The following is a 26,872-nucleotide window of genomic DNA, read 5'->3' on the forward strand; positions in this document are numbered from 1 at the left end:
AAATGGAAAGTTCACAATTGGGAAGCTGGAATCATCTCTTTTGTCGTAAAGTTTCGTTTTCAACCGACCCTCATTGTCAATTTCTAGATTTAAGTCAAGATATGAGGCAGACTTAAATGTATCTGTTGTATCCTTTATCTAAAGTTTGATAGGATAGATGCATTCAACATAGTCACCAAATTTTGAATTATTTAGTGAGAGAATATCATCTATATAGCGGAAAGTGGAGTTAAAGGATACTGCTAACTTGGTTTCTTTCTTCCTAAGAAATTCATGTTTGAAGTCAGCCTCATATGAATAAAGAAACAAGTCGGCAAGAAGAGGAACACAGTTGGTTCCCACGGGAATACCGATCGTTTGTTTAAAAACACGTCCTTACAATCATTCTATACACCAAATATAGTTGACCTATTGCTTATAGTATCTGATAAACGGACAAAACCATGAAATCTTTACATTGACCAACTGATCATGAAAATGAGGTTAAGGTCAGATGAAACCTGCCAGACAGACAGGGTGCGGGAATTTCTCGCTGCATTGAAGACCTGTTGGTGACCTTCTGCTGTTGTCTGTTCTATGGTCCGGTTGTTGTCTCTTTGACACATTCCCCATTTCCATTCTCAATTTTATGTACACCATACAATCAATCCATACACCAAATATAGTGACCCTATTGCTTATAGTATCTAAGATATAGACCAAATTAGAAAAAATGAACATTGACCAATGTACCATGAAAATGAGGTAATGGTCAGATGAAACCTGCCAGTCAGACATGTACACCTTACAATCATTTCACAAACCCAATTATAATTGACCAATTACTTTTAGTATCTGAGATACTGACTTGACTACAAAAACTTGACTGATCCATGAAATGACGTTGAGGTCAGGTGAACCTTGTCTGAGGGACATGTAGACTTTGCAAGGAACATTTATACCAAATATAACTATTCTTTTACACATAATAAGGGAGTATTTCACATAACAAATGTGTCATTTTTTTCAAGCAGTCATGGAACCATGAAAATGTGGTCAAGGACAATGGACATCTTACAGATGGAAACTTCGTAACATAAGGCAACTGCATACAAATTATGAAGCATCCAGGTCTTCTACCTTCTGAAATTTAAAGCTTTATAATAGTTTACCCTGCCACAGTAATCCCTATGTCACTTATTCTGAGACTTTCGTTGCAGGCGTGACAAAAAGGGAGAGCTTGAAATCTAAAGAAACTAGTTTAAACCCCTCCATATAATTGTTTGCATGTCTCAAGTCATGAAACTAAACAGTGGTTGTTCTTAAGTTACCATAAATGTTTTTTTTTGTCATTTAGGGAACTTAGTTTTGATGGCAGATCTTTAATAGTCTCTAAAATTGAAAAATCTCTTATTTAGTTGGAAATTTTTTTTATTTCTGGATTTAACATATTTTTATAAAGGGATATTATGTACAAAATATACTATGCAAAAATAAATTTATTAAACATGTGGAAAATGTTGAGATATAAATAACTGCTTGGAAAAATAAAAAAAATAATACATCACAGATGTTTCTCATAAAATATCAAATAAGAATAAATATAGATTATTCCTGGATTTTGTTTTGGATCTGGGTCAGTTCCATTGAAAAAGCCATGATATTTGATTGTGTTGACATATCCAGATCTTTTCACTTGCTTTGTCACATCAACAACCCAAGGAAACACATTTCTGCCATCACACCAACCATTCCTACCATACAGCCATGTTCCATGTTCATTGGGTTCTACTCCTGTCTTGACTAGATCAGCACATCCAAATGGTGTTCCTGCATTCAAAAACAAAATATGCAAGTCTTACAAGGAAAACATGTGAAGCCTGCTATCTCCAAATGACATAAGCAGAAAAGGTTTTGCATTAAAAATCTCAAAAGATAAAACATGCACAATTTCCTTAAGAATGAAATGTGTTATAGGGAGAGTTCAGCACTTACAAAACATGTTTAAACCCACCACAATTTATATGTGCATGACCAAAGTCAGGAGCCTGTAAATCAGTGGTTGACTTTGGTTGCTGTCTGTCATATTTGTTTTTTTTATTATCATTTTGTCATAAATCAGGCCATTGGTCTTTTCATTTGAATTCTTTCACATTTTGTCCGATTTTACTCTAGTTATTCCTGGGATACAAAAACAAACCCTATTTTAAAGATATTCAAGGGGCATAATTCTTGAAACAATAAATGCAAAAACTGTTTAAATCAAATTGACTGGTATTCTACATATTTTTAAAATCCAAAAAGATTTGTCAAGAGATAATTTAGTTATCACATAACCAAAAATCATCCAAGTTTTTTAAACTAATTAAGGGCAATACTTTAGAAAATTATTGCTGAAGGCCAACTTAACCTTTATTTTATGGTAAACATTGAGTTAACATAAAAAAAACCAAAAGAAATCACAACCTTAAAGGTATCTAAGGGGCATAACGTTTGAATGTTAAATGTCAAACCATCAAAACCAAACTTGACCTGTATTTTCATGTCTATTACATAGTGTTAAAAGTTCAAAAGATTTGATCAAGCGATATTATCATCTGGAAACCAAAGAAATCTCAAATTTTAAGATAACTAAATGGCATAACTCCTTAACCAAAAATATCAAAACCATCATAGTCAAATTTGACCTGTATTTTGTCGTTCATGACATGTGTCTAAAGTTCATCAGATTTGGTCAAGAGTCACTTTAATTATCATATAGAAACCAAAATTCTGATGGATGGACAGAGACACACAGACATATGCATCACCATATACCCCTATTTGTGCTGGGGGTATATCAAAAATATAAAAAAATGTTGTTGTGTAAAAAGTTTGATTTCATATGGCCTTCAGCCAAGTTGCATAGAAATACAACAATTATATGACTGTATTCAGAGGATAATACTACTAATTCTCAGGATTTTCTCTTCCCTTTTAGAGGGAAAGAGTGGTGTATGGAGCCCTACAATATATGGCCTTCAGCCAGGTTACATTATATGAACAATAATATGGCTGTGTTCAGAGGAAAACATTAATTGTTTTCTCAGGACTTCCTTTACATTATCTTATCATGCACCCACCTATGTAATCCGGGAAATTGCCACTTATGAACATACATAATACTGTACAATTGTCGGACCTTGATTGTACAAAAAACATGTAAACAAACTATTTAACAATATTGGTGCAAAACTATCTTTTTCAATATCATTTGATCAAACTATGACTATATTAAACTATTTTGAAGTATTTAAAGTATTACATGCAGCATGCCCTTTAATTTATAATAACAACCATTTACAGTTTTTGGGGAAAATATACTTCAATTTCTATCAGACAAACTTTTGTAAAATAAGCAGTTAATAAAACATCATTATCTTAGTAAAAAGTTACATCACATGTGGAATATGGGTATAAAGTTTGCATATTAGCAAGGTAATTAAGAAAGTTAAGGGCATTGTTTAGCTAAGTGATAAATTTCTGACTATTAATTGAATCATGCAGACATGCACAATGTTCAAATTATCAACAAGTTTGGGAGGAAACATTTTGATTAACAGATATACCATGTGGGCCTTACAAACCAGGTTGGTTATTTCAAGGAGGTTATATTAGAATAACCTCATTGGTTATTTAAACTATTCAAGTCCACAACTGCAAAGTTAACAATTAAACTAGAGGCTCTCAAGAGCCTGTGTCGCTCACCTGATTCTACTTTGGTTTTGGAAATCATGTAAAAATAGATTAAAATCATAACAGATACCCTAATAATGAGTGAGGCCAAATTTGGTTTAATATTGGTCCTGTAATTTAATAAAAAATCCTGGTGGCCATCTTGAACAGTAAATCGGCAACAAAGTAGCAACACTTAATCAGCACCTCATAAGAAACATTTATGCCATGTTTTGGTTTCATTCCATTCAGTGCACCTCTAGAAGAAGCATTTGTATGTATTTCCCATAGGGTCTTATGTTAAAGGAAGTCCCCCTATTGGCGGCCATCATGGATGAAGGATCAGCTTCAAAGTAACAAAACTTAGTCAGCACCTCATAAGGAACATTCATGCCATGTTTGGTTTCAATCCATTCAGTATGTGGTTCTCTAAAAGAAGACATTTGTATGTATCATCCATAGGGTCCTTTGTTAAACATTGTCCCCATCTGGCAGCCATCATGGATGAAGGATCAGCTTCAAAGTAACAACACTTGGTCAGCACCTCAAAAGGAACATGCATGCCATGTTTGGTTTCATTCCATTCAATGGTTCTCTAAAAGAAAACATTTGTACGTATTTCTCATAGGGTCCTATGTTAAACTAAGTCCTCCGCTGGCGGCCATCTTAGATTATGGATCGGCTTCATAGTAACAACACTTGGTCAGCACCTCATAAGGAACATTCATGCCATGTTTGGTTTCATTGCATTCAGTGGTTCTCTAAAAGAAGACATTTGTATGTATTTCCCATAGGGTCCTATGTTAAACTAAGTCCCCCGCTGGCTGCCATCTTGGATGATGGATCAGCTTCAAAGTAACAACACTTGGTCAGCACCTCATAAGGAACATTCATGCCATGTTTGGTTTCATTGCATTCAGTGGTTCTCTAAAAGAAGACATTTGTATGTATTTCCTATAGGGTCCTATGTTAAACTAAGTTCCCCGCTGGCTGCCATCTTGGATGATGGATCAGCTTCAAAGTAACAACACTTGGTCAGCACCTCATAAGGAACATTCATGCCATGTTTGGTTTCATTGCATTCAGTGGTTCTCTAAAAGAAGACATTTGTATGTATTTCCCATAGGGTCCTATGTTAAACTAAGTCCCTCTCTGGCGGCCATCTTGGATGATGGATCGGCTTCAAAGTAACAACACTTAGTCAAGACCTCATAAGGAACATTCATGCCATGTTTGGTTTCGTTGCATTCAGTGGTTCTCTAAAAGAAGACATTTGTATGTATTTCCCATAGGGTCCCATGTTAAACTAAGTCCCCCGCTGGCATCCATCTTGGATTATGGATCGGCTTCAAAGTAACAACACTCGGTCAGCACCTCATAAAGAACATTCATACCATGTTTGGTTTCATTCCATTCAGTGGTTCTCTAAAAGAAGACATCTGTATGTATTTCCCATAGGGTGGTATGTTAAACTAAGTCCCCCGCTGGCGGCCATCTTGGATTATGGATCCGCTTCAAAGTAACAACACTCGGTCAGCACCTCATAAGAAACATTCATGCAATGTTTGGTTTCATTCCATTCAGTGGTTCTCTAAAAGAAGACATTTGTATGTATTTCCCATAGGGTCCTATGTTAAACTAAGTCCCCCGCTGGCTGCCATCTTGGATTATGGATCGGCTTCAAAGTAACAACACTCAGTCAGCACCTCATAAGGAACATTCATACCATGTTTGGTTTTATTCCATTTAGTGGTTCTCTAAAAGAAAACATTTGTATGTATTTCCCATAGGGTCCTATGTTAAACTAAGTCCCCCGCTGGCGGCCATCTTGGATTATGGATCGGCTTCAAAGTAACAACACTTGGTCAGCACCTCAAAAGGAACATTCATACCATGTTTGGTTTCATTCCGTTCAGTGGTTCTATAAAAGAAGACATTTGTATGTATTTCCCATAGGGTCCTATGTTAAACTAAGTCCCTCACTGGTGGCCATTTTGGATGATGGAACAGCTACAAAGTAACAACACTTGGTCAGCACCTTGTAAGGAACATTCATGCTATGTTTTGTTACATTCCATTCAGTGGTTCTCTAAAAGAAGTCATTTGTATGCATTTCCCATAGGGTCCTATGTTAAACTAAGTCCCCTGCTGGCGGCCATCTTGGATGATGGATCGGCTACAAAGTAACAACACTTGGTCAGCACCTCCTAATGAACATTCATGCTATGTTTTGTTTCATTCCATTCAGTGGTTCTCTAAAAGAAGTCATCTGTATGCATTTCCCATAGGGTCCTATGTTAAACTAAGTCCCTCACTGGCGGCCATTTTGGATGATGGAACAGCTACAAAGTAACAACACTTGGTCAGCACCTTGTAAGGAACATTCATGCTATGTTTTGTTTCATTCCATTCAGTGGTTCTCTAAAAGAAGTCATTTGTATGCATTTCCCATAGGGTCCTATGTTAAACTAAGTCCTCCGCTGGCGGCCATCTTGGATGATGGATCAGCTACAAAGTAACAACACTTGGTCAGCACCTCCTAATGAACATTCATGCTATGTTTTGTTTCATTCCATTCAGTGGTTCTCTAAAAGAAGTCATTTGTATGCATTTCCCATAGGGTCCTATGTTAAACTAAGTCCCTCACTGGTGGCCATTTTGGATGATGGAACAGCTACAAAGTAACAACACTTGGTCAGCACCTTGTAAGGAACATTCATGCTATCTTTTGTTACATTCCATTCAGTGGTTCTCTAAAAGAAGTCATTTGTATGCATTTCCCATAGGGTCCTATGTTAAACTAAGTCCCCCGCTGGCGGCCATCTTGGATGATGGATCGGCTACAAAGTAACAACACTTGGTCAGCACCTCATAAGGAACATTCATGCCATGTTTGGTTTCATTCCATTCAGTGGTTCTCTAGAAGAAGTTCAAAATGTAAAAAGTTAACGCCGACGACGGACGACGCCGGACGACGGACGACGGACGCCAAGTGATGAGAAAAGCTCACTTGGCCCTTCGGGCCAGGTGAGCTAAAAAGAGGGTTGTATTAAAAGATTTTCATAAAATTTTATGAAAGCTGGACTTGGTAGAAGAAGTATACTTAACAACAAAATTATTTTCATTTGCCTGTGTATAATATGACTCAGGTTTCTTCAAAAGTGATGATTTTCTAAAAATTGTTTGACATTTCACAGTGATATCATACTTTAACTTTGTTTAAACCTGTTTATTTACTTTTGACTTTAATTATTTATCCCTTGTAATTTTTTATTAACTGTGTATTTGCATTCAGGTGTCACAGGTCAAATTTATTCGTTCATTGTGTGTTAATTTACGTTTTTTGATTGAGTTAAGCCTTCCAATTGATATTTTATAGTGTATTTTTCTATGTTGTGATGTTATACTATTGTTTCAGAAAAGGGAGAAGGTTTGATACCATTAAAACATTTAATCCCACTGCAAATGTTTGCACCTGTCCTTAGTCAGGAATCTGATTACAGTAGTTGTCGTCTGTTTAATATGTAGTTCATACGTGTTTCTCGTTTCTCGTTTTTATATAGATTAGACCGTTGGTTTTTCCGTTTGAATGGTTTTACACTAGTAATTTTTTGGGGCCCTTTATAGCTTGCTGTTCGGTGTGAGCCAATGCTCCGTACCTTGACCTATAATGGTTTACTTTTATAAATTGTAACTTGGATGGAGAGTTGTCTCATTGGCACTCATACCACATCTTCCTATATCTATATGCAATAAATCTCTCACCTAGGAAAAAAATACAACAATAAAATCATAGCCATCAGTGGCAGCTATCTTACACACAATAATTAAGATTGTGACCAGGTCTGATCCAGATCCACTTGGAGAACAATTCTATTCAAAAATCATTATTTAAGGATAATATCTCCTATAAGGTGTCAATGAACAATTTCAGATATGTTGACTTATTTGTAGATCTTTTCTTTTTGATTACAGTTACTCTCTATCTATTATAGTTTTCTATATAAATGTAAACAATAAATTGTGTTCATTGGAAACTATGCCCCGCTCACACTATAACATTCCCATGTTAAGTGAGCTCCTAATTTGGGTAGATACCTACTTGCAAGTGAATAATTCATCATCGATGTTTCTCAGCTTATTTTGACAAAATTGACCCAAACTGGCTGCTAAAAGCGAATTATTATTTCACTATTTCACTTTCATTAATGATTGAATAAAAAAAATCATATTTTATTTTTTTTTATATGTCGTAGCTAATGCCCCTTTAAGGGGTCGATTAAACCATTTGTTTTTGTTCATTTATTAAAAGGTCTTTTTTGCCGATAATTTTTGCCATATACAGTTTTTTTCTCCGTATATTACTATTTTCAAGAAAATATCTATAAACCCTTAAATTGGTAAACAAAAATCATCTTTTAGGGGGAAATAATTCCTACAACAGGACAACTGATCATTTTGGTAGAAAAGGAAAGTGGGTAGAATTCAGAAATGTGTGCATGATTTATTATTGCGACTTTTAAACAATTGACAAAAATAAGAGATTAATTATTGTAATTTTGAGAAATGATGCATATAAACTGGGACATAATATATTAAAAGATATATAGTATAACAGTCCCAGGTTAAAATAATGCTATCAAAATTTAAAATCCCACTTTTTATTTATGTGACAGCTATCCTGTAATGTGACGGCAAAAACTCACATGGTCCATTGGGCTATATGAGCTTAAAAGATACCTTGTCCTTATAAAACCAATTTTTTTTTAATTCCTTATAGATCCAATAGATCAAACATATAATAATAGTGAAATCATCTGAACTTTGCCTATTTTCAAATTATTTATAATAATATACTGTAAATTCAGAAATTATTTCATACATTTATTATTGCAATTTTTGAAGACTGAACTAAAATGCCAGATTAACATTTGTGATTTCAGGAAAGCTTCATACAGTATCAGATATCAGAATGCAAGTTCTTATAATTGTGATACTCACTCAGGCGTCTTATTTGTATTAATAAAAACCTTACAATAATTTCTGAATTTACAGTACTTAACTGCTGAAAGGTCAATTAGCTTGATTAGGAATACAACCACATGTACTAGCTATTGCAGCTAAGTCTCTTGGAAAAAGACAAAGAAATGGATAATATAAAGCTTCTGAGAAGTAAAAAAGTCAGACTTTTCAAAAGAATAATATTTACCAGCAGTAGAGAAAGTAATATTGTTTGTCACATTGTTGACAGTCAAAAAATGTGATGTCACACAGAATTCCCCACAGCCATTTTCGTCACTTCCATGTCCAGTTATTACAGAAAATAGTTCTACCTACAAAATGTTAGAAACTTTTACAACATGTCTGTTACCACTCAGATTACAATTTACTACAATATAAGATATTAGAGCACTAATATATACTGTTATGATAGAAATTACATGTATATTGTTTGACTTTATGGATTCCAATCTCTACCAAACTTTCATTTATAGCCAAGACCATATAATTTCAACATCAGTTTAATACGCTTTTGGGCCATCTGAAATAGGAAGTTCCTTTTATTACAAAGTAAATAACAATAAATACACAAAAGATGATATCAAAATGCTGGACTTTTTTTTTCAACAACATATTCATTGAGTTTGGTAGATTGATATTTCAGTGGACAGTCTGTATTCCAATGAGTAGTAATTGTGCAACACTACTGGACAATTTGTTTATGTATTCATATGAAGCAGAATTTATACAGCTCTTTTTGTACAAAAAGAAAAGCATCTTGCAAAATTCTTAAATTTCACTTTCAGACTTTGGTATTTTTCTTATTTTACTTTTTTTCAGATATATTGAGTGCTAACATCTCATTTATCCCAATTGTCAATTTCCCATTTCTCAGCAGTAACATACCCTCTGCTCCATCTTATGGTGTTTACATATTTCAGTTTAAATCTTATGCTCGTGCATGTTCACACTATATGGACTTCATTAACAGGAGTGTTCTTTTAAAAACAAACTGCTCCAACAGAGAAAAGAGGAAGGACTGAAATCAACAATACATAAGTTTTACAATCACCATCACAAATTGGTTGACTGGTACAATATGAAACAGTGCTGATAAATGATTATCAAGTTAACATTAAAGGAAACTTAAAAGTTGCTTACAACTTACTTTTGTTATAAGATCTGGTACAGTAAAATTAATGGGTTTAAAATGGCTGTTGTAGTTCTTGTCAAAAGTGGCTCCTGGGAAATACAGTGATGATATATGTGCTGGATAGGAGTCATCTGAAAAAATAAGATAACAATGGTTGGCAATGATTCTATAATGACTTACCTTTTGTAGTACTGTGGATTCATTTATTTTTTATGGATTGTATTTTTTGTTTATAATTGGTTATTGTAGTTTTGCCAAAGTTTGCTTACAAACACATGGAAAACTTATTCTTTGTTGAACATTTAAATTCGTGGTTTACTTATACATGTACAAAAGAAATAAAAACCTGTATCTATGTTCTTCAAATCACAGATGAAAGAAGCCTTATGGACATACAGCAAAGATGATTCAAGGCCATTGTGAACCAGCAGTGAGTTGTGAGCTCTGTGTTTAAGGCCTTCATATGACTTTGAGTTGAAGAACATCAATAAAAGTTATTTCGCTTTGGATTTTTGTATGGTTAGAAATTTTGTGTCATGTAATAATGCCAATAACCTTTTTTTTCTACTTCTATTAATAGTAATAGGAATCATCTAAGACTTGTATAAATTTTCCTGTTTAAATAAAACAAAGGACCATCTAAAATGCTATAAGATGCTGTGAGATGTGAGAGAAGGCTTTTATAGTGAATTAATGTACTGTAAAGTGCTTAATTTTTGCAGTGTAAACATTTCACAATTTCTAGTGCAAACTAAGTTCAAGAACTAATATTTTCCATGTTTTTCATGTCTCTAAAAATAATCTTACTTAACAAAAGTAACTACCAAATTTTAATACACAAGCGATAATTTTAGCCCCTCACCAAAATTTTCCACTTTACAGTATTTTCCCTAACTTCTACAAATAGTATTGTTGAAAAAAGCAAAACAGGTATTGTAATGTACAGATCAAACAAGTCCATCAAGATTCTGATATTAAATTCTATCTAAAGGCCTTTTCGTTTGTTTTAACAAATATAATCTGTTCAGATATGCCTGATGATTACGCCATTCTTAGTAGCATGGTTTAGAGAAAACATTTTCTCTTGAATTGATTCTATATTAAAAAAATTCCAAGATTGTCCATTCATGACATAATTTCATGTTAAGCAGATATAATTCATAACCTTTCTTTTTTTCTTCTTACAAATTTATGTCATTGTGTCAAAAAACAAATTAAGACAAAATTATTCTAAAGAATCTTTTGTGTCTACAGATAGACAGTTATGATAATAAACTTTTAATAAAAATTACCGATATTCAAGTGCCATGCATTTCTTAAAATTTCAATTGCCTTCCTTACCTAATGATCTTGGTTGAGAAAATCTGATATTGAGTGATGGTATCCATGGCATTGCCCAGGGTGCTGTTTTCATTGTGAAGGTACAAGTGTTTGTTGTGAACAGAGGTAACAATGGAGAAACATCAGTCAGCCATCTTCCTATCCTCCTTTATAGATACAAAAAAAATGAATAAATAACCAATCCTCAAAAATTGTAACCACATAAAATACCTTTAAAAAGTAATACAAAAATCCTAGTTGAGATACAGATTACATTACTCAATTTATTCTTTAAAATCAAAATGGTAATTTTAGTTTATTAATTATTAGCAACAAATATTAGCACCAACAAAAAACAAGAGTTGATATAATTTCTCACCTGCAGAAAAAAATGATAAAGTTCCAATATAACATTAAATCTTTAAGTTCAATGGACTTAGGCCATTGTAAAATAAAAATTGTCAGATGCTTTTAAGAATTAACATATTAAATATTGTTTACCTATCATATATAGTAACTTAGTGACTGTGACAGACCAAATCATACCTAGCCTATGATAATGCCATAACAAAAAATGTGACCTTGTCAAACCAGAAATAACCTTGCATTATATGTATTTTCCATTGCCCTACAATGCAAAGATAATAAGAAAAAGTCCAAAACACTTTTAAAAGTAAGTCCAAGGCCTTATGACCTAGTTAAACAAACATATGTTCTCCTTGCAGCAAGTCAATTTATTAAATACTGTTTGCCTGTCCAGCATATTTATTGACATACAGACCTAATTTCGGACCAATGGAGAGTGTGCTGACAAACAGACCTAACCTAATAAGATGACAAACAGACCTAACCTAATAACAACATGACCAATGGAGTGTGTGATAAGTCAGATGTTACTATTAATGTTTCTTTAATGAGGTTTAATGCATATTCTTAAAATTTAATGACATTCACTTTTGTTGGTGGATCAAAGATCCCTGACATATATGCATACATAATTTTTGGAGAGGCCTTAGTGACTGTTTCTTCTCATGTATTAAAGATTCTATTTTCTTCAATCAGTTTATTTAGTCATTTAAGCTCAAACAATAATAACACAGATAAATCATTTTCACATCTAGCAGCCTTATTAGAAAAAATAATAAAAGGAAACAACCAAAGGTGTATGGTTCTTTTAAGTTTCATATCGACTGAGTAATTTCTGACAAAAGTTGAATTTATCTGTAAGTGGTCAATGGTAGTTTAAAGGAGAGGCATCAGACATAAATGTGACACTGGAAATGTACAGGAAAATTCATTAATGTGAAAGTAGTCTATGTTTATGATTAATAAAGTATTTAAAAATCCTATCACCATTACAACGATGGCATACTAATATTTTTCATGTTTTTAAATCTTTATTCAACAAAGAAAGTAGTAACCATACCTTCTGAATGATGTTATCCATCTTCCTAGTTCCATTCCACATAAAGGTGATTTTGGATCACAACAAACATACAGGTTAACTGTATGGTCCCAGTGACCACAGGTTGTGTCCTTTGTACCTGGACAGGATAAGGACATGTCCAACTCTACTTTAGAAAACAATTGAATTTCTGAAAGATATAAATTTTGCATTTTTTTTATCAATTCATTTATTATTAACTATTCTAGTGTTTGGTTAATTCCCTCTTGTTATCAACTTTATAAGAAGTGTATAATCATTAAACAAATTATGGAGTTGGAATTAAAATTCACTCTGAACTGATCACAGCATAGATCATAATGACAATATTTGATGGAACTTCACCAGACATCTTCCGAATAAGGTACCCACACTCATGTTCTAAATTATATTTTTTTTGGGCTGGACTCCTGTACATGCATGATTGCAGGTCACTTAGTATCTAAGAAATTAACTCAGACATGAAGTTTGATTCAAGCAAATGAAGCATAAAATGTAGGTCAAAGTAAACTACATTTACAGAAGACTTTAATGCTCCCTTAGTTTTATCCTCACTAAACTTTATTGTTGTAAGTAAGTCAGTGAGAAAATACACCTAAACATAACATAAATCAGTGAAGCGTAAAAGGTTGATAAGAGCAACATTGGTAGTAGGTGACTGTCATACTCCTTACATCAAGTTTTATGATTATGAATCACTTTGAATCTAAAAACTGAACATCAATGTCAAGGAAACTTAAAAACCTAATCAAAGTCAGTTAACCATAAAATATAGTTCATAAACACCTTCATTTCATAATCAGTCTCTCAAAGATGCATCTGTGCATCATAACATATGACTGTATATATGTCCATCACTCTTGTTAGAACTGACTGTCGACCACAACATTCCATCCTTAGAATCATTAAAGGGCAAACTAATAAGATATACACAAAATAATTCAAACAACTACAATGTAACTTAACTACATTTGTCAGATTTTATCTAAAGTGTAAATTAAACCAAGGAAAACAATTTAATTTCAAAGTTTTTCACAGGAAGTTTTACATGACATCATGTTGTTTCTATTACAGGTAAGTTCATATGCAAAAGTTATCAACAACAGTTAAATTAATTTCAATTTAAATGGCTTAAATAGTCCTATGGATTGAAGAATTATTTGCATAAGAATGGAGATCACTATATCGTTTTTCAGCTTTTAAAAAAAAACTTTGCAAAGTGTTGTCAATTGATGACAGTATTATCAATTAATAATGTCCAAAAAACTTGAAATAGTCTTCAGTTATCTTTTTATTCATAGGACTGTTTGTCCAAAAGTATCAGAGAAACCAAAGAAACTCAGATGTAAACTTCAACCAAAGTCAGTGATGAAGATAATTTAAATCAGGATGACCTATACTACTGTTGAAAGCCATCTGATACTCACACAGATGTGTTAACACAGCAAGATACATAACAATACATCACTTTGTTTTCTTAATATGGACATCACTAAAAAAAGAATGTAGGTCACTTTCATAAACTTTAATAAAAGAAAAGAAGAATGTGTCTGAGGACACGAATGTCCCCACTCAAGCTTTGCAACGAAAATGGGAGGGACAGAAAGACAGAAAGACGGAAGGATGGAAAGATGGATGGTCAAGGGTAACACTTATAATGCCCGTCCCCTGCAGCGGGGGCATAAAAAAAATAACACTATTAAATTGGCTCACCTTTCAGATCAGGTAATGATACATTAACCACAATTCCCTGACTCCCATGCATGACTTTATCTTTAAAAATTTCAACAACCATATCTGCATCATTTAATTTATTGTTCAAATTAACCTCATAGTCAAACCTGGAAATAAAATTCAAATATCAAACTACAAACAATTTTCACCTTTTTTCAACATGTTCAAAAGAGTCCTGAAATATCCTTTCCATACTTTTTGCAACAACTGACATTCTCTTTTAATAAAATCCTGTGAATGTAACTTCATACCTTAATCCAATTTTCAAGCAGCACCATAAACCTTTAAATTAGTGTCCAACAATATTTATAGTATTAATGAAGTTATAGTCCGCTCTATGCAAATGCAAATAATACTTAATTCTTTTGTCTACTGAACTTGAAAAATAAATTAAATAAACAGTTAAAGATATATAAAACAGAAACACTTAAGTATATAATGATGGTAAAGATGAATATTCATTACTTTTTTTGAGACATCCAGTCTATCAGTTGCAGATCTGTCCACGCTTTGTTTACAAGGATCTGGAAACGCTCCATTGTACTTTCTGTTTTAACGACGTTTCGGGATTCTCAGGTTTTGTTATAATGATACACACTTTCAAAAATTTTAAGGCAGAAATTCATTGGTTGATTTTAAATTTATCAGAACAGAAAGTAGGACCAAGTGTTGTCAGATCCTTGTAAGCTAAGCTTGGGCACATGACCTGTATTTTAATCAGACTGGATAAAAGAAAGAATGCATTTCAAAGATGCAATGCTCTCCTGTGAAAAAAATAACAGTTGTTTTTATTTGTCTGATATATGTAACTTCATATCAAGTAGAAAAATCAATATTATTCATTAGAGCTATTTTCCTAATGCTTGTAGTTTAAAGGTTTGGTTTGCTTGCTTGTTTTGTTTGTATAAATGTTTGCTCAAGCATTGTAATTAAGATTGACATCTGCAATCGATAGATAGGCGGGGCTTCAGCTTGTATACATTATACTTAAATGTTATTGGATGTTAAATATAATGCAGAGTATAATGTATACAAGCTGAAGCCCCACCTATATATTGATTGCAGATGTCAGTCTTAATTACAATGCTTCAGCAATCATTTATACAAACAAAGCAAGCAAGCCAACTAAATCTTTTAACTACAAGCATTTGGAAAATAGCTATAAACAATATCAAGTATGTAACATACCATTTAGCTTGCCAAACTAAGAAGTTCATAGATGGATACAAGAACCAGCCTACTTCTGCCAATTTACCAGATCTATTTATAGCCATGAAGAAGTTAGATGTAGGAGTGTTCTGGAATGTTATATTCATTTGACCATTCCTGAAAGTAAAGTACAGTTCTAATACATGTTTATTTATTCAGACATTACAATTTTGTCACAGTTGTTTCTATCATACAATGGCTATCAACAGTTCAGCCATTAAAGTTTATGAAAACAGACCACTAAGGATGATAAGAAAAGTTTACAAAAAGACAACAGATGGCATAGTCATTGGAATAAACAATAGTTCACAGCTAAAAATGACTATGAATGTGGTGCGGGAATTTCTCACTGCATTGAAGACCCATTGGTGGCCTTCGGCTGTTGTCTGCTCTATGGTCGGATTGTTGTCTCTTTGACACATTCCCCATTTCCATTCTCAATTTTATTTGTTCCAATACATATTTTATACAATTAATCTAAAGACTCACTGTGTAAAAATATCAGTATATTCAACAAAAGTAGCTGGTATGGATAGCTGAGTCTGACAATCTGTCCCTTTACATTCCATATCCTGTACTGTTTGTCCTTTACTCGCCACTACAACAACACCAACAGCACCAGATTTCTCCATCATTAAAACCTAAATTACAGTACAGCAAACTAAATAACTAATCATTTGTCATTGCTACAAGATAGTATGGTAATGATACTATTAAAAACAATCATCCACAATTTCCTGGTTAATTTATAGTAGTTTCAAGAAATGCAAAGAAGTAAAGTATAGTATGATTCCAACTAGAGGCTCTAAAGAGCCTGTGTCGCTCACCTTGGTCTATGTGCATATTAAACAAAGGACACAGATGGATTCATGACAAAATTGTGTTTTGGTGATGGTGATGTGTTTGTAGATCTTACTTTACTGAATATTCTTGCTCCTTACTATTATCTCTATCTATAATGAACTTGGCCTGGTAGTTACAGTGGAAAATACTTTTAAAAATTTACAAAAATTTACAAAAATTTATGAAAATTGTAAAAAATTGACTATAAAGGGCAATAACTCCTTAAGGGGTCAATTGACAATTTTGGTCATGTTGCCTAATTTGTAGATCTTACTTTGCTGAACATTATTGCTGTTTACAGTTTATCTCTATCTATAATAATATTCAAGATAATAACCAAAAACGGCAAAATTTCCTTAAAATTACCAATTCAGGGGCAGCAACCCAACAACGGGTTGCCTGATTGGTCTGAAAATTTCAGGGCAGATAGATCTTGACCTAATGAACAATTTTATACTCATCAGATTTGCTCTAAATGCTTTGGTTTCAGAGATATGAGCCAAAAACTGCATTTTACCCTATGTACTATTTTTTAGCCATGTCGGCCATCTTGGTTCGCGGGCGGGGTCATTGGACACATTTTTTAAACTAGATACCCTAATGATGATTGTGGACAAGTTTGGTTAAATTTGTCTTAGTAGAGGAGAAGATTTTTGTAAAAGATTACAAAAATTTACAAAAATGGTTAAAAATTGACTATAAAGGGCAATAACTCCTTAAGGGGTCAACTGACCATTTTGGTCAAGTTGACTTATTTGTAGATCTTACTTTGCTGAACATTATTGCTGTTTACAGTTTACCTCTATCTATAATAATATTCAAGATAATAACCAAAAACTGCAAAATTTCCTTAAAATTACCAATTCAGGGGCAGCAACCCAACAACGGGTTGTCCGATTCATCTGAAAATTTCAGGGCAGATAGATCTTGACCTGATAAACGATTTTACCCCATGTCAGATTTGCTCTAAATGCTTTGGTTTCAGAGATATAAGCCAAAATCTACATTTTACCCCAATGTTCTATTTTTAGCCATGGCGGCCATCTTGGTTGGTTGGCCGGGTCACCGGACACATTTTTTAAACTAGATACCCCAATAATGATTGTGGCCAAGTTTGGTCAAATTTGGCCCAGTAGTTTCAGAGGAGAAGATTTTTGTTTTAAGTTTACGGACGACGGACGACGGACGCAAAGTGATGAGAAAAGCTCACTTGACCTTTCAGGTCAGGTGAGCTAAAAAGAGTATAACTTTGCTTACATGAGAAATGCATTCCCACCAAAGTGTGATTCTTTTTTTATTTTTTTAATTGGATACCATTTTTCAATCATAAGGAAGCCTTGTTCCAGTTGTCATGATTTTTATTCAGATTCAATGACCTTATTGAAATTGTTAACAAGAGTGCACACGCTGAAATGTCTTGCCTGCTTTGCTGACAATTGATTTTATGTTGAAAGTCTTAAAGATAAAGGTTTTACTAAAAGCATTACAGAAACTTACATTTTTAAAAATCTATGACAATGAGGTCAAGGTTAGATAAATTGTGTCAGACAGACATGTACACCTTACAATTTTTTCATACACCAAATATAGTTGACCAATTGTGTATGCTAATTGAAAAACAGACCAAAACACAAAAACTTAACATTGACCAATGAACCATAAAAATGAGGTCAAGGTCAGATGAAACCTGCCAGACAGACATGTACACCTTACAATCATTCCTTACACCAAATATAGTTGACCTATTGCTTAAAGTACTTGAAAAACAGACCAAAACAAAAACTTAACATTGACCAATGAACCATGAAAATGAGGTCAAGGTCAGATGATACCTGCCAGACTGACATGTACCCTACAATCATTCCATACACCAAATATAGTTGACCTACTGCTTATAGTATTTGAGAAATGGACCTAATCACGTAACTTTAACCTTGATCACTGATCCATGAAATGAGGTCGAGGTCAGTTGAACTCTGTCTGACGGACATGTAGACGTTGCAAGGAACCCATATACCAAATATAGTTATCCTATTACTCATAATAAGTGAGAAATTCACATGACAAAAAAACTCAATTTTTATTTCAAGCAGTCGCTGAACCAGGAAAATGAGGTCAAGGACAATTGACATATGGTTGAAGGTAACTTCGTAACATAAGGTATCTGCATACAAGATATGAAGCATCCAGGTCTTTTATCTGCTAAAATAGAAAGCTTTATACCAAAAATTTAAGGCTGCCGCTGCCGGATAGTAATACCTATGTCTTGCAAACTTTCGTCGGAGGCCAGACAAAAATGAAAAAAAAAGTTTTAAACTGATCCTTTGGGTACAAACCACAATAATTGATCATTTGGGTACAAACCACAATAACTGATAATTTGGGTACAAACCACAATTACTGATCATTTGGGTACAAACTACAATAACTGATCATTTGGGTACAAACCAAGATAACTGACACATGATAGCTGATACTTTAGGTAAAAATTTGTTGGTAGCTGATTCCTTGGGTAAAAATCAAGGTAGCTGATTCTTTGGGTACAAACCACAATAACTGGTCCTTTGGGTACAAACCACTACAACTGATTGGTAAAAACCACAATGACTGTTCCTTTGGGTACAAATAAACTCATGTGTCATTTGGTCTCTTGTGGAGAGTCGTCTCATTGGCAATCAGTACCACATCTTCTTATTTTTATATCATCATAGATACCAGGATTAAAATTAACAAGAGTGCACACGCTGAAATGTCTCGCCTTCTTTACTAATCATTGATATTATGTTGATAGTCCTAAATATAAAGCTTTATTACAACTGCCACATAAACTTAACATTAACCAAGTAAACTAAACATTGACCAATGAACCATGAAAATGAGGTCAAGGTCAGATAAACCATGCAAGGCAGGCATGTACAGCTAACAAATCTTCCATACAACAAATATAGTTGACCTATTGCTTATAGTTTAAGAAAACAGACCAAAACACAAAAATTAACACTGAGCAATGAACCTTGAAAATGAGGTCAAGGTCAAATAAAACCTGTGTGACTGACATATAGATCATAAAATATTTCCATACACCAAATATAGTTGAACTATAGCATATATAGTATTAGAAAAAAAGACCAAAACTCAAAAACTTAACTTTGACCACTGAACCATGAAAATGAGGTCAAGGTCAGATGACACCTGCCAGTTGGACATGTACACCTTACAATCATTCAATACACCAAATATAGTAGACCTATTGCATACAGTATAAGAAAAACTGACCAAAACACAAAAACTTAACTATAACCACTGAACCATGAAAATGAGGTCAAGGTCAGATGACACCTGCCAGTTGGACACTCCGATATGTACACCTTACAGTCCTTCCATACACCGAATATACTAGACCTATTGCTTATAGTATCTGAGATATGGACTTGACCACCAAAACTTAACCTTGTTCACTGATCCATGAAATGAGGTCGAGGTCAAGTGAAAACTGTCTGACGGGCATGAGGACCTTGCAAGGTACGCACATACTAAATATAGTTATTACTCATAATAAGAAAGAAATTATCATTACAAATATATTTATCCTATTACTTATAATAAGAGAGAATTTAACATTACAAAAAATCTTAACTTTTTTTTCCAAGTAGTCACTGAACCATGAAAATGAGGTCAAGGACATTGGACAGGTGACTGACGGAAACTTCGTAACATGAGGCATCCATATACAAAGTATGAAGCATCCAGATCTTCTACCTTCTAAAATATATGTCGAGCTTTGTGCGACAAAAGTCGCAGGCTCGACAAAAACAACAGTAACTGATCCTTTGCAAACAATTTCTATTCAGCAATTTTGGTATATAGCCAAAGTATTACAGAACTTAAATACTAATGTACAAACTTTTTGGAAATATGAACATCCTTTGCTGGATACCACAGCAACTGAATGATTGACAGCCCAATATATATTACAACCATTTTCTGCAAATACCATTTGGACTGTCTTATTACCAAATATACTTGTAGGGTTTGGTAGCCAGTCATAGTGGGCATCTAATCTTTTTAAAACTACTGGATAATTTTTACCTGTAAAAACATATAAAATAAAGTGTAAGGCTAAGAAAAGCAACGAATCCCCTTAGTCAATATGTCAACACAGGAACCTTGAACAACATGTACATTTTTCGAATATCAAAATCCTCTGTGGACTCATTAGTGTGCTTGACACACTAATGTGATGACATGTGATATATTATTCCTGTAGACTCTCATCAAGAGGAACCTTAGCAAACAAACTCCTACTGAATTGAATGAAAAACAATTGATTTGACCCTTCGGTCCCTGAGACAGTGGTAATTTTCACAAATCTTGCAGACAAACACAAAAAGGGATTTTCATAAGGAATACAAAGAAAGAAATGACATCAAAATCCTACTAAATGTAATTTAATTCAAATGGTAAGGGTTAAACACATGAAGACCACATGAAGAGGGTTTAAAAACAACAAGAGTTATGCATAAATTCTGTCTTTAACTGCTTTAAGTTCTTTGCAACAGGACACCAATAATGAAACCACTTGAAATAGAGGAAACTGAAAATTTTATGTAAAGGAAATAGAGGATATCATATGGTGCATTGATTCACGACACACACTTGACTGCAAGGAAAAAATCAATTCTTTTATTGATGTTCTTCATCTCAAAGAGTCAGTGAGGCCTTTAACAGAGAGAAAAAGTTCACACCTCAATGTCAGTTCAAGACAGACCAATTTAGCGGAATAATTTTGCTACATGTATAAACCAGTACATCATTGCACAGCTGCAGGGTATTTTTTGTAAAAGTTAACAGATGATCAACACCAAGTGATAAAAAAAGATCACAGACCTTTGGGCCAGTTGAGCTAAAAATGGGAGAAATTCTTGATATTTTTCTAATAAAAGGTTCTCTTTAGGCGATTGGTCTTCAGAGATGAAACTATTGAGACTCAGAATTTCACTGCTCAGTCTGCTGCATTGGTACACAAAGGAAGAAACCATAAATCACTAAAATTTGAAAGCTTAGCAATGATTCATGCTTAATTTACTTACAGGTAAAAAAAAATTTAATTAAGTTTATATTTTCTGAATGATCTTTTTAAAAGTTTCTAATATAATAGTGATGAGAAAAAATTATCCAAAATGACAAATGCTTTAATAACTATGACCTAGTTACCAAAATTTAACTAAGTGATCTAGGTAGGGTAAGTAAGCAAAAGAACCAATAGTGATAGGTCTAGATGGGGTTTACAGAATAGAGAATAATGGGCCAAGAGTACAGAAAAATTGCTATAAAAAAAAGAAAGAACAGAGAAAAATGGGCCAAAAAAAAAAAAAGGTAATATTGGTGCTAAAGAATGGAGAATAAAAGGCAAAAAATATAAAGAATAGAGAACATGACATAAAAAGTTATAGAAAACAGAAATGAAGAACCCCCAATTTAGACCTTCATAGTGGCAAATCCCTGTAAGCAGTATACCTCTGAATGATGATGCTTGTATTACAACTTGATCTAGACCACATAGATGATCTACACATTCCCACTGTTGCAGAACTGATGGAATCCAGTTACCCAATTTAGAAACTGGTAATACAGAAAAGTGTATCCTGTCCATGAGAGAAAGTAATCCATTCTTTGTTAATCTGTAACATAATTGATAGATAAATGCAAACAAATATCAATGTGCAAGATTCCAGAGGTTCATCAGACATTGGCAAAAGTCTGGTAATTTTGGGACTGGTCTACTGGTCTACTAATGTTCTGTTGCATCTCAGACCAGGTGTCCAATAAAAATTTATTAAGAAAGATAATTAAAAAATTCATCTGTAAGCAGTCATAAGATATAACTAAAGTAATTGAACCCTATTTTTTCATTATTTATTCCTTGATTATCAACCATTTGTCAGCTGGAACATGTATGAGATAATTTTATGGACATTCCTGCACTGTGTATTAAAAATAATTTAAAAGAAATCTGATTTTTTTCAACAAACACTTTAAGGAATGTCAGGAATATGGCAGTTGTTTTTCACTTGTTCCATTGATTGAAAGCATTTGCTTTTGTCATTTTTTTATGGACTTTCCCTTTTGGAATTTGCCTCAAGGAGTTCATTTTCCCATGCCATTCAATTTAAACCTATATTAATTTATAGCTACTACATCTGGGCTACTACATTGTATCTACTGGGTATTACATTTGATTTACTCTAACATCAAACTACCACATCTGATTCACTGTCAAATCAAACTATCACGTCTGATTCACTGACACTTCAAACTATCACATCTGATTCACTATCACATCAAACTGTCCAGGCATGGGGTAATGCAAATTTGTAATTGTAATGCATGGTAATGCATTACATTTTTCCAAGTAACTGCATGTTATGTGTAATGCAGCAATTTGTGCATTACATGTAATTGTAATATAATGCATTACTTTAGCAAAAAGTTGTGTAATTTCATGCATTACATGGCATTACATGTCATTACTTTTTTCACATACTACATCTTTAACATATTGTTGGAGTTTTAACTAAACCAAATTTAAGATTTCTTGATTAACTAAGAATATGTAAATCATTAGAATATATTCTTTATTTCATCTTATTTCATACATTTCCCTGCATAAAAAGATTGATATTTGAAAAGCATAACTGTATTGTTGTCATTAGATCAAAGAATATCTTGTCTTGCTTAAATAAAAGATAATTAAACTTTGTTATAAAACACCAATTAGTTTGTTTTACAATCAATACTTTCACCATTTAGACAATTGTTCATTAATTAAGGTATATATATGTTTATTTTATAATTAGGGAAGTTATTCACAGTAATTAAATATTTCGTTTAAAATAAAAAAAAACAACAAAAAGTATATTTATAAAAGTAAAGTCAACATTAAGTTAAAATAATTAAAATTGTAAAGGTCGAATTAAATAGACTTTTTACATGTATACTTATATTCAATTCATGGAACAGTTACTGCATATGCTAGAATCTTTTGTGACTTCTAGTATTTTTTCAAAATGTTTAATTTTTCTATTCACTTAATAAAATTTTCAAATGTAATGTGTAATTCAAGGCATTACTTTGCAAAAGTAATTGTAATATAATGCATTACTTTGATAAATGCATGTAATTGTAATTGTAATATAATGCATGGTTTGGTCAAAGTAATTGTAATATAATGCATTACATTGCAATGTAATTCGCCCCATGCCTGAAACTGTCACAACTTATTTTTACTATGACACATCAAACTGTCTCATCTGCTTAACATCTTACTACCTAAGATAAAAAAGAAAAAAGAAACAGCATTCCAATGTCACCCATGTTGCAAATATTTTATCTATCCAAGAGCTATAATAACTAAAAAATAAATGGGGAATGTGTCCATGTGACACAGATGATGCCCCCGCTTGCATATAATGTTATAAAGGGACATAATTCAAGAACAGTAAAAGTAACGCCACCCAAATTCATACTTGATCTGATTTTTGTGGTAATAAGCATTGGGTATAAGTCTCATAACATTTGGTTGAGCAAAACTAAAGTTAGAGAACGGAAACGAAAAATTCAGCAATTTTTCCATTTGTAAAAGGGCATAACTCTAGAAAGGTAAAAGTGACGTCACCCAAATTCAAACATCATCTGTGTTTTGTAGTAATAAGCATTGTGTATAAGTTTCATAACATTTGGTTGAGGCAAACTAAAGTTAGAGAAAGGAAACCAAAATTTATGGACGTACAAACGGAAAAGGGTAAAACTTAATGCCCCCTCGGCAACGGCAGGGGCATAAAAATTTGTTGTGTTCTTTAAAATGTTTTAATAAATATCTTATAAGAAATGTTCATAGACATGAGATCGCTCACAATGTTATTTTCCATATAATTTTTATTTCAAAGACACACAACTCGGTTACTCCTGTAAAAATAATTGATCTGCACTGATTTTCAAAGTCGTCCCAGATATTGCTGATATAAACTGTTGATATAAATTTCATAACAATCCTACAAGAAATGTAGGTGTGGGAGTGCTTACCATGCAATTTTCTATATAATTTATATTTCCTAGGGGCATAACACTTTTAAAAATATCTGATTGGCACACATTTTCAAATTCCTTTAAGAAATTGCTAATATAAACTTTTGATATAAATTTCATAATTATCTGGCAAGAATTACATGTATACATGAGAGCACTCACATGAACGGACGGACAGATACTTGGTAATTCAATATCCCTCACACTACATTGCGCGGGACCTCAAAAATAACTATCATCAACCAAGAACGTAAGGGTTTAACATCACCCTTAAACCATATCTTTCAAGTAAAGTTCATATCATTATGCATTTTGTACTATTACAATTTATCTTAAACCTGAAACTTAACCTTGATTACTCAACCATGAAATTGAGGTCTCACAACCTCTTGCTTTAAAACTATATTTTTGGGTAATTCACATATTGTTGTAAAGTGAAATTACAATATGATATCGCAACTACTTTACATCAAACTACCTGAAACTGAAGACAGGGTACATATGTGTAACAATGGCCACTGAAACATTTTCCTTTCCTTTGATCATTTTACTTGAGTGTACCTGTAGAATTCTAATAAATACGGGATATCACATCCTAATTTTTACGGTAATGTTGATAATAAAGCATGTAAATTTAAATAATATCCACATAACTTATTGATCCTTTATATAAACATACATGTATTCTTAAAATATAAAATTGTAACACTGTAGTTCTTTGAATATGGTTTTTATCAGCAAAAATATTGAGTTTGTTTTTGATAAATTAAAACATAACAAAATATATACTGCTTTGCATTTATTGAAACATTTGGTCCTACATCCTGTCGATATTATGTACTTATATTTTCGCATTGCACTAGGTCATGCTTTTCTGAAACCGTACATGTATATGATGCTTCACACTTAATCTGTTGGATGTGTGCTGGTTGATACTTTATTCTGGGAGAACATGATTTAATTATTTGTTGTTATTGGTTTTGAACTAGATTCACTTATTGTGAGTACTCTTACAGCAGTACAATGTGTCTTTTGTCTTTATGTTAGTCGTATTTTATGCTTTGTGACAATCTATGAGTCTAGCCATTTCCAACTGATTTTTACAGTTTCTTGTTACATCATTGTCCCAGGTAACGTGCCTGTCCCAAGTCAGGAGCCTGTAGTTCAGTGGCTGTCATTGGTTGCTGTCTATTATATCTGTTTTTCATTTATTGTTTTGTTAAAACTTTCATAGATATGTGATATAGGTTTTGCTCAGTGTCGAAGGCTGCAACGTGACCTACATGTACATGTGTTATTGCTTAAATCCACATCATTTGGACTCTGTTTAATAGTTGTCTCATTGGCAATCATATCACATCTCAATATTTTATATAGTTAATATTAAATCCTTAAATAGCCTTTGCAACTAATGGACATACATGTACAGATTAAAACACTATTAGCATAATTGCTTGATGTAAGCAACAAATATTTGCATGCGAAAATTTGAGATATTTTCCGTGATTGCAAAAATAATTCAATTTCATTTGATATAAAACACTCAATATATAAATTTTTTCATATTCATAATTGATAAATGGATGATGAAAAATGAAAAAGAATTGTGAACAACACCATACCTGATACTATATGTATTATAAAGGAACTTCTATTGCATGACAGATGCACCTCCTCTGGCTCACGGGGACCAATAGATAATATGATAGATATATGTATTAGTCTCAGCTGGTAGCCTGGTAGTCATAATTTCATATAGTAATAGATAAAAAATTGGCAGTAATGTATTTATAAATTTTTACATTTTTGAACTTGTATTATATTTCAAACCTTAAACAGAATAAATACCTTCCTTCGAATTTATTTAACATGGTTTTAATCCTACTTTGCATCCATAAGGGACCATACGTTTCATTTAAAGTTGCTGTTTTTGGTACAAAAATAAAATGTGTATTGTTTATGGATTCATCTGCTAATGGTGATAATGAAGAATCTGAGCTCCACATGAATTCTAAAAATCCGGAATTTGGATCAAACACATGAATTATAATTGAGTAATTTGTCCAGTTTAAACAAGGAAATACAACTTTCTGATCTAATCCCCATAATGTGAAAAAAGGAGCTGTATTTCCTGGGTTGAATTGGATTACTTCTCCGTCTTTCAAAACTTTCTTGGTATTCAAATTCTTTCTGCCGATACTATTCTTGAAAGAGATTATGTTTCTTGGCCGAATATTGTTATATTTTTTCGAAACAAATTCAGAAGCGTCAAATTCAAATGAAAATTTTGTTTCCTGATTGACTGGATCATGGACAGCAGTTTTCCCGTAGATTAAAGCTATTTTGAAAACTAAAAATCCAACAAATATTTGTTGCATGTCTACCATTTT

At 32.9% G+C, this 26,872-nt stretch overlaps 1 protein-coding gene across 1 annotated transcript; it reads right to left on the reverse strand.

The window, feature by feature from the left end:
* Positions 1–1,389: 1,389 nt before the first annotated feature.
* On the reverse strand, positions 1,390–26,872 carry LOC127728200 (uncharacterized). The gene is made up of 11 exons (XM_052235423.1): positions 26,331–26,872; positions 21,915–22,078; positions 20,302–20,486; positions 16,044–16,195; positions 15,534–15,671; positions 14,325–14,452; positions 12,594–12,762; positions 11,189–11,334; positions 9,863–9,978; positions 8,903–9,026; positions 1,390–1,809 (listed from the first exon to the last, which is right to left on the reverse strand). Exons 1-11 carry the CDS (start codon positions 26,867–26,869, stop codon positions 1,544–1,546), a joined length of 2,127 nt encoding a protein of 708 aa, XP_052091383.1. The 5' UTR covers positions 26,870–26,872; the 3' UTR covers positions 1,390–1,543.

Source organism: Mytilus californianus, unplaced genomic scaffold (assembly GCF_021869535.1).
Source record: "Mytilus californianus isolate M0D057914Y unplaced genomic scaffold, xbMytCali1.0.p SCAF_2, whole genome shotgun sequence".
In the NCBI taxonomy this organism is placed as follows: domain Eukaryota; kingdom Metazoa; phylum Mollusca; class Bivalvia; order Mytilida; family Mytilidae; genus Mytilus; species Mytilus californianus.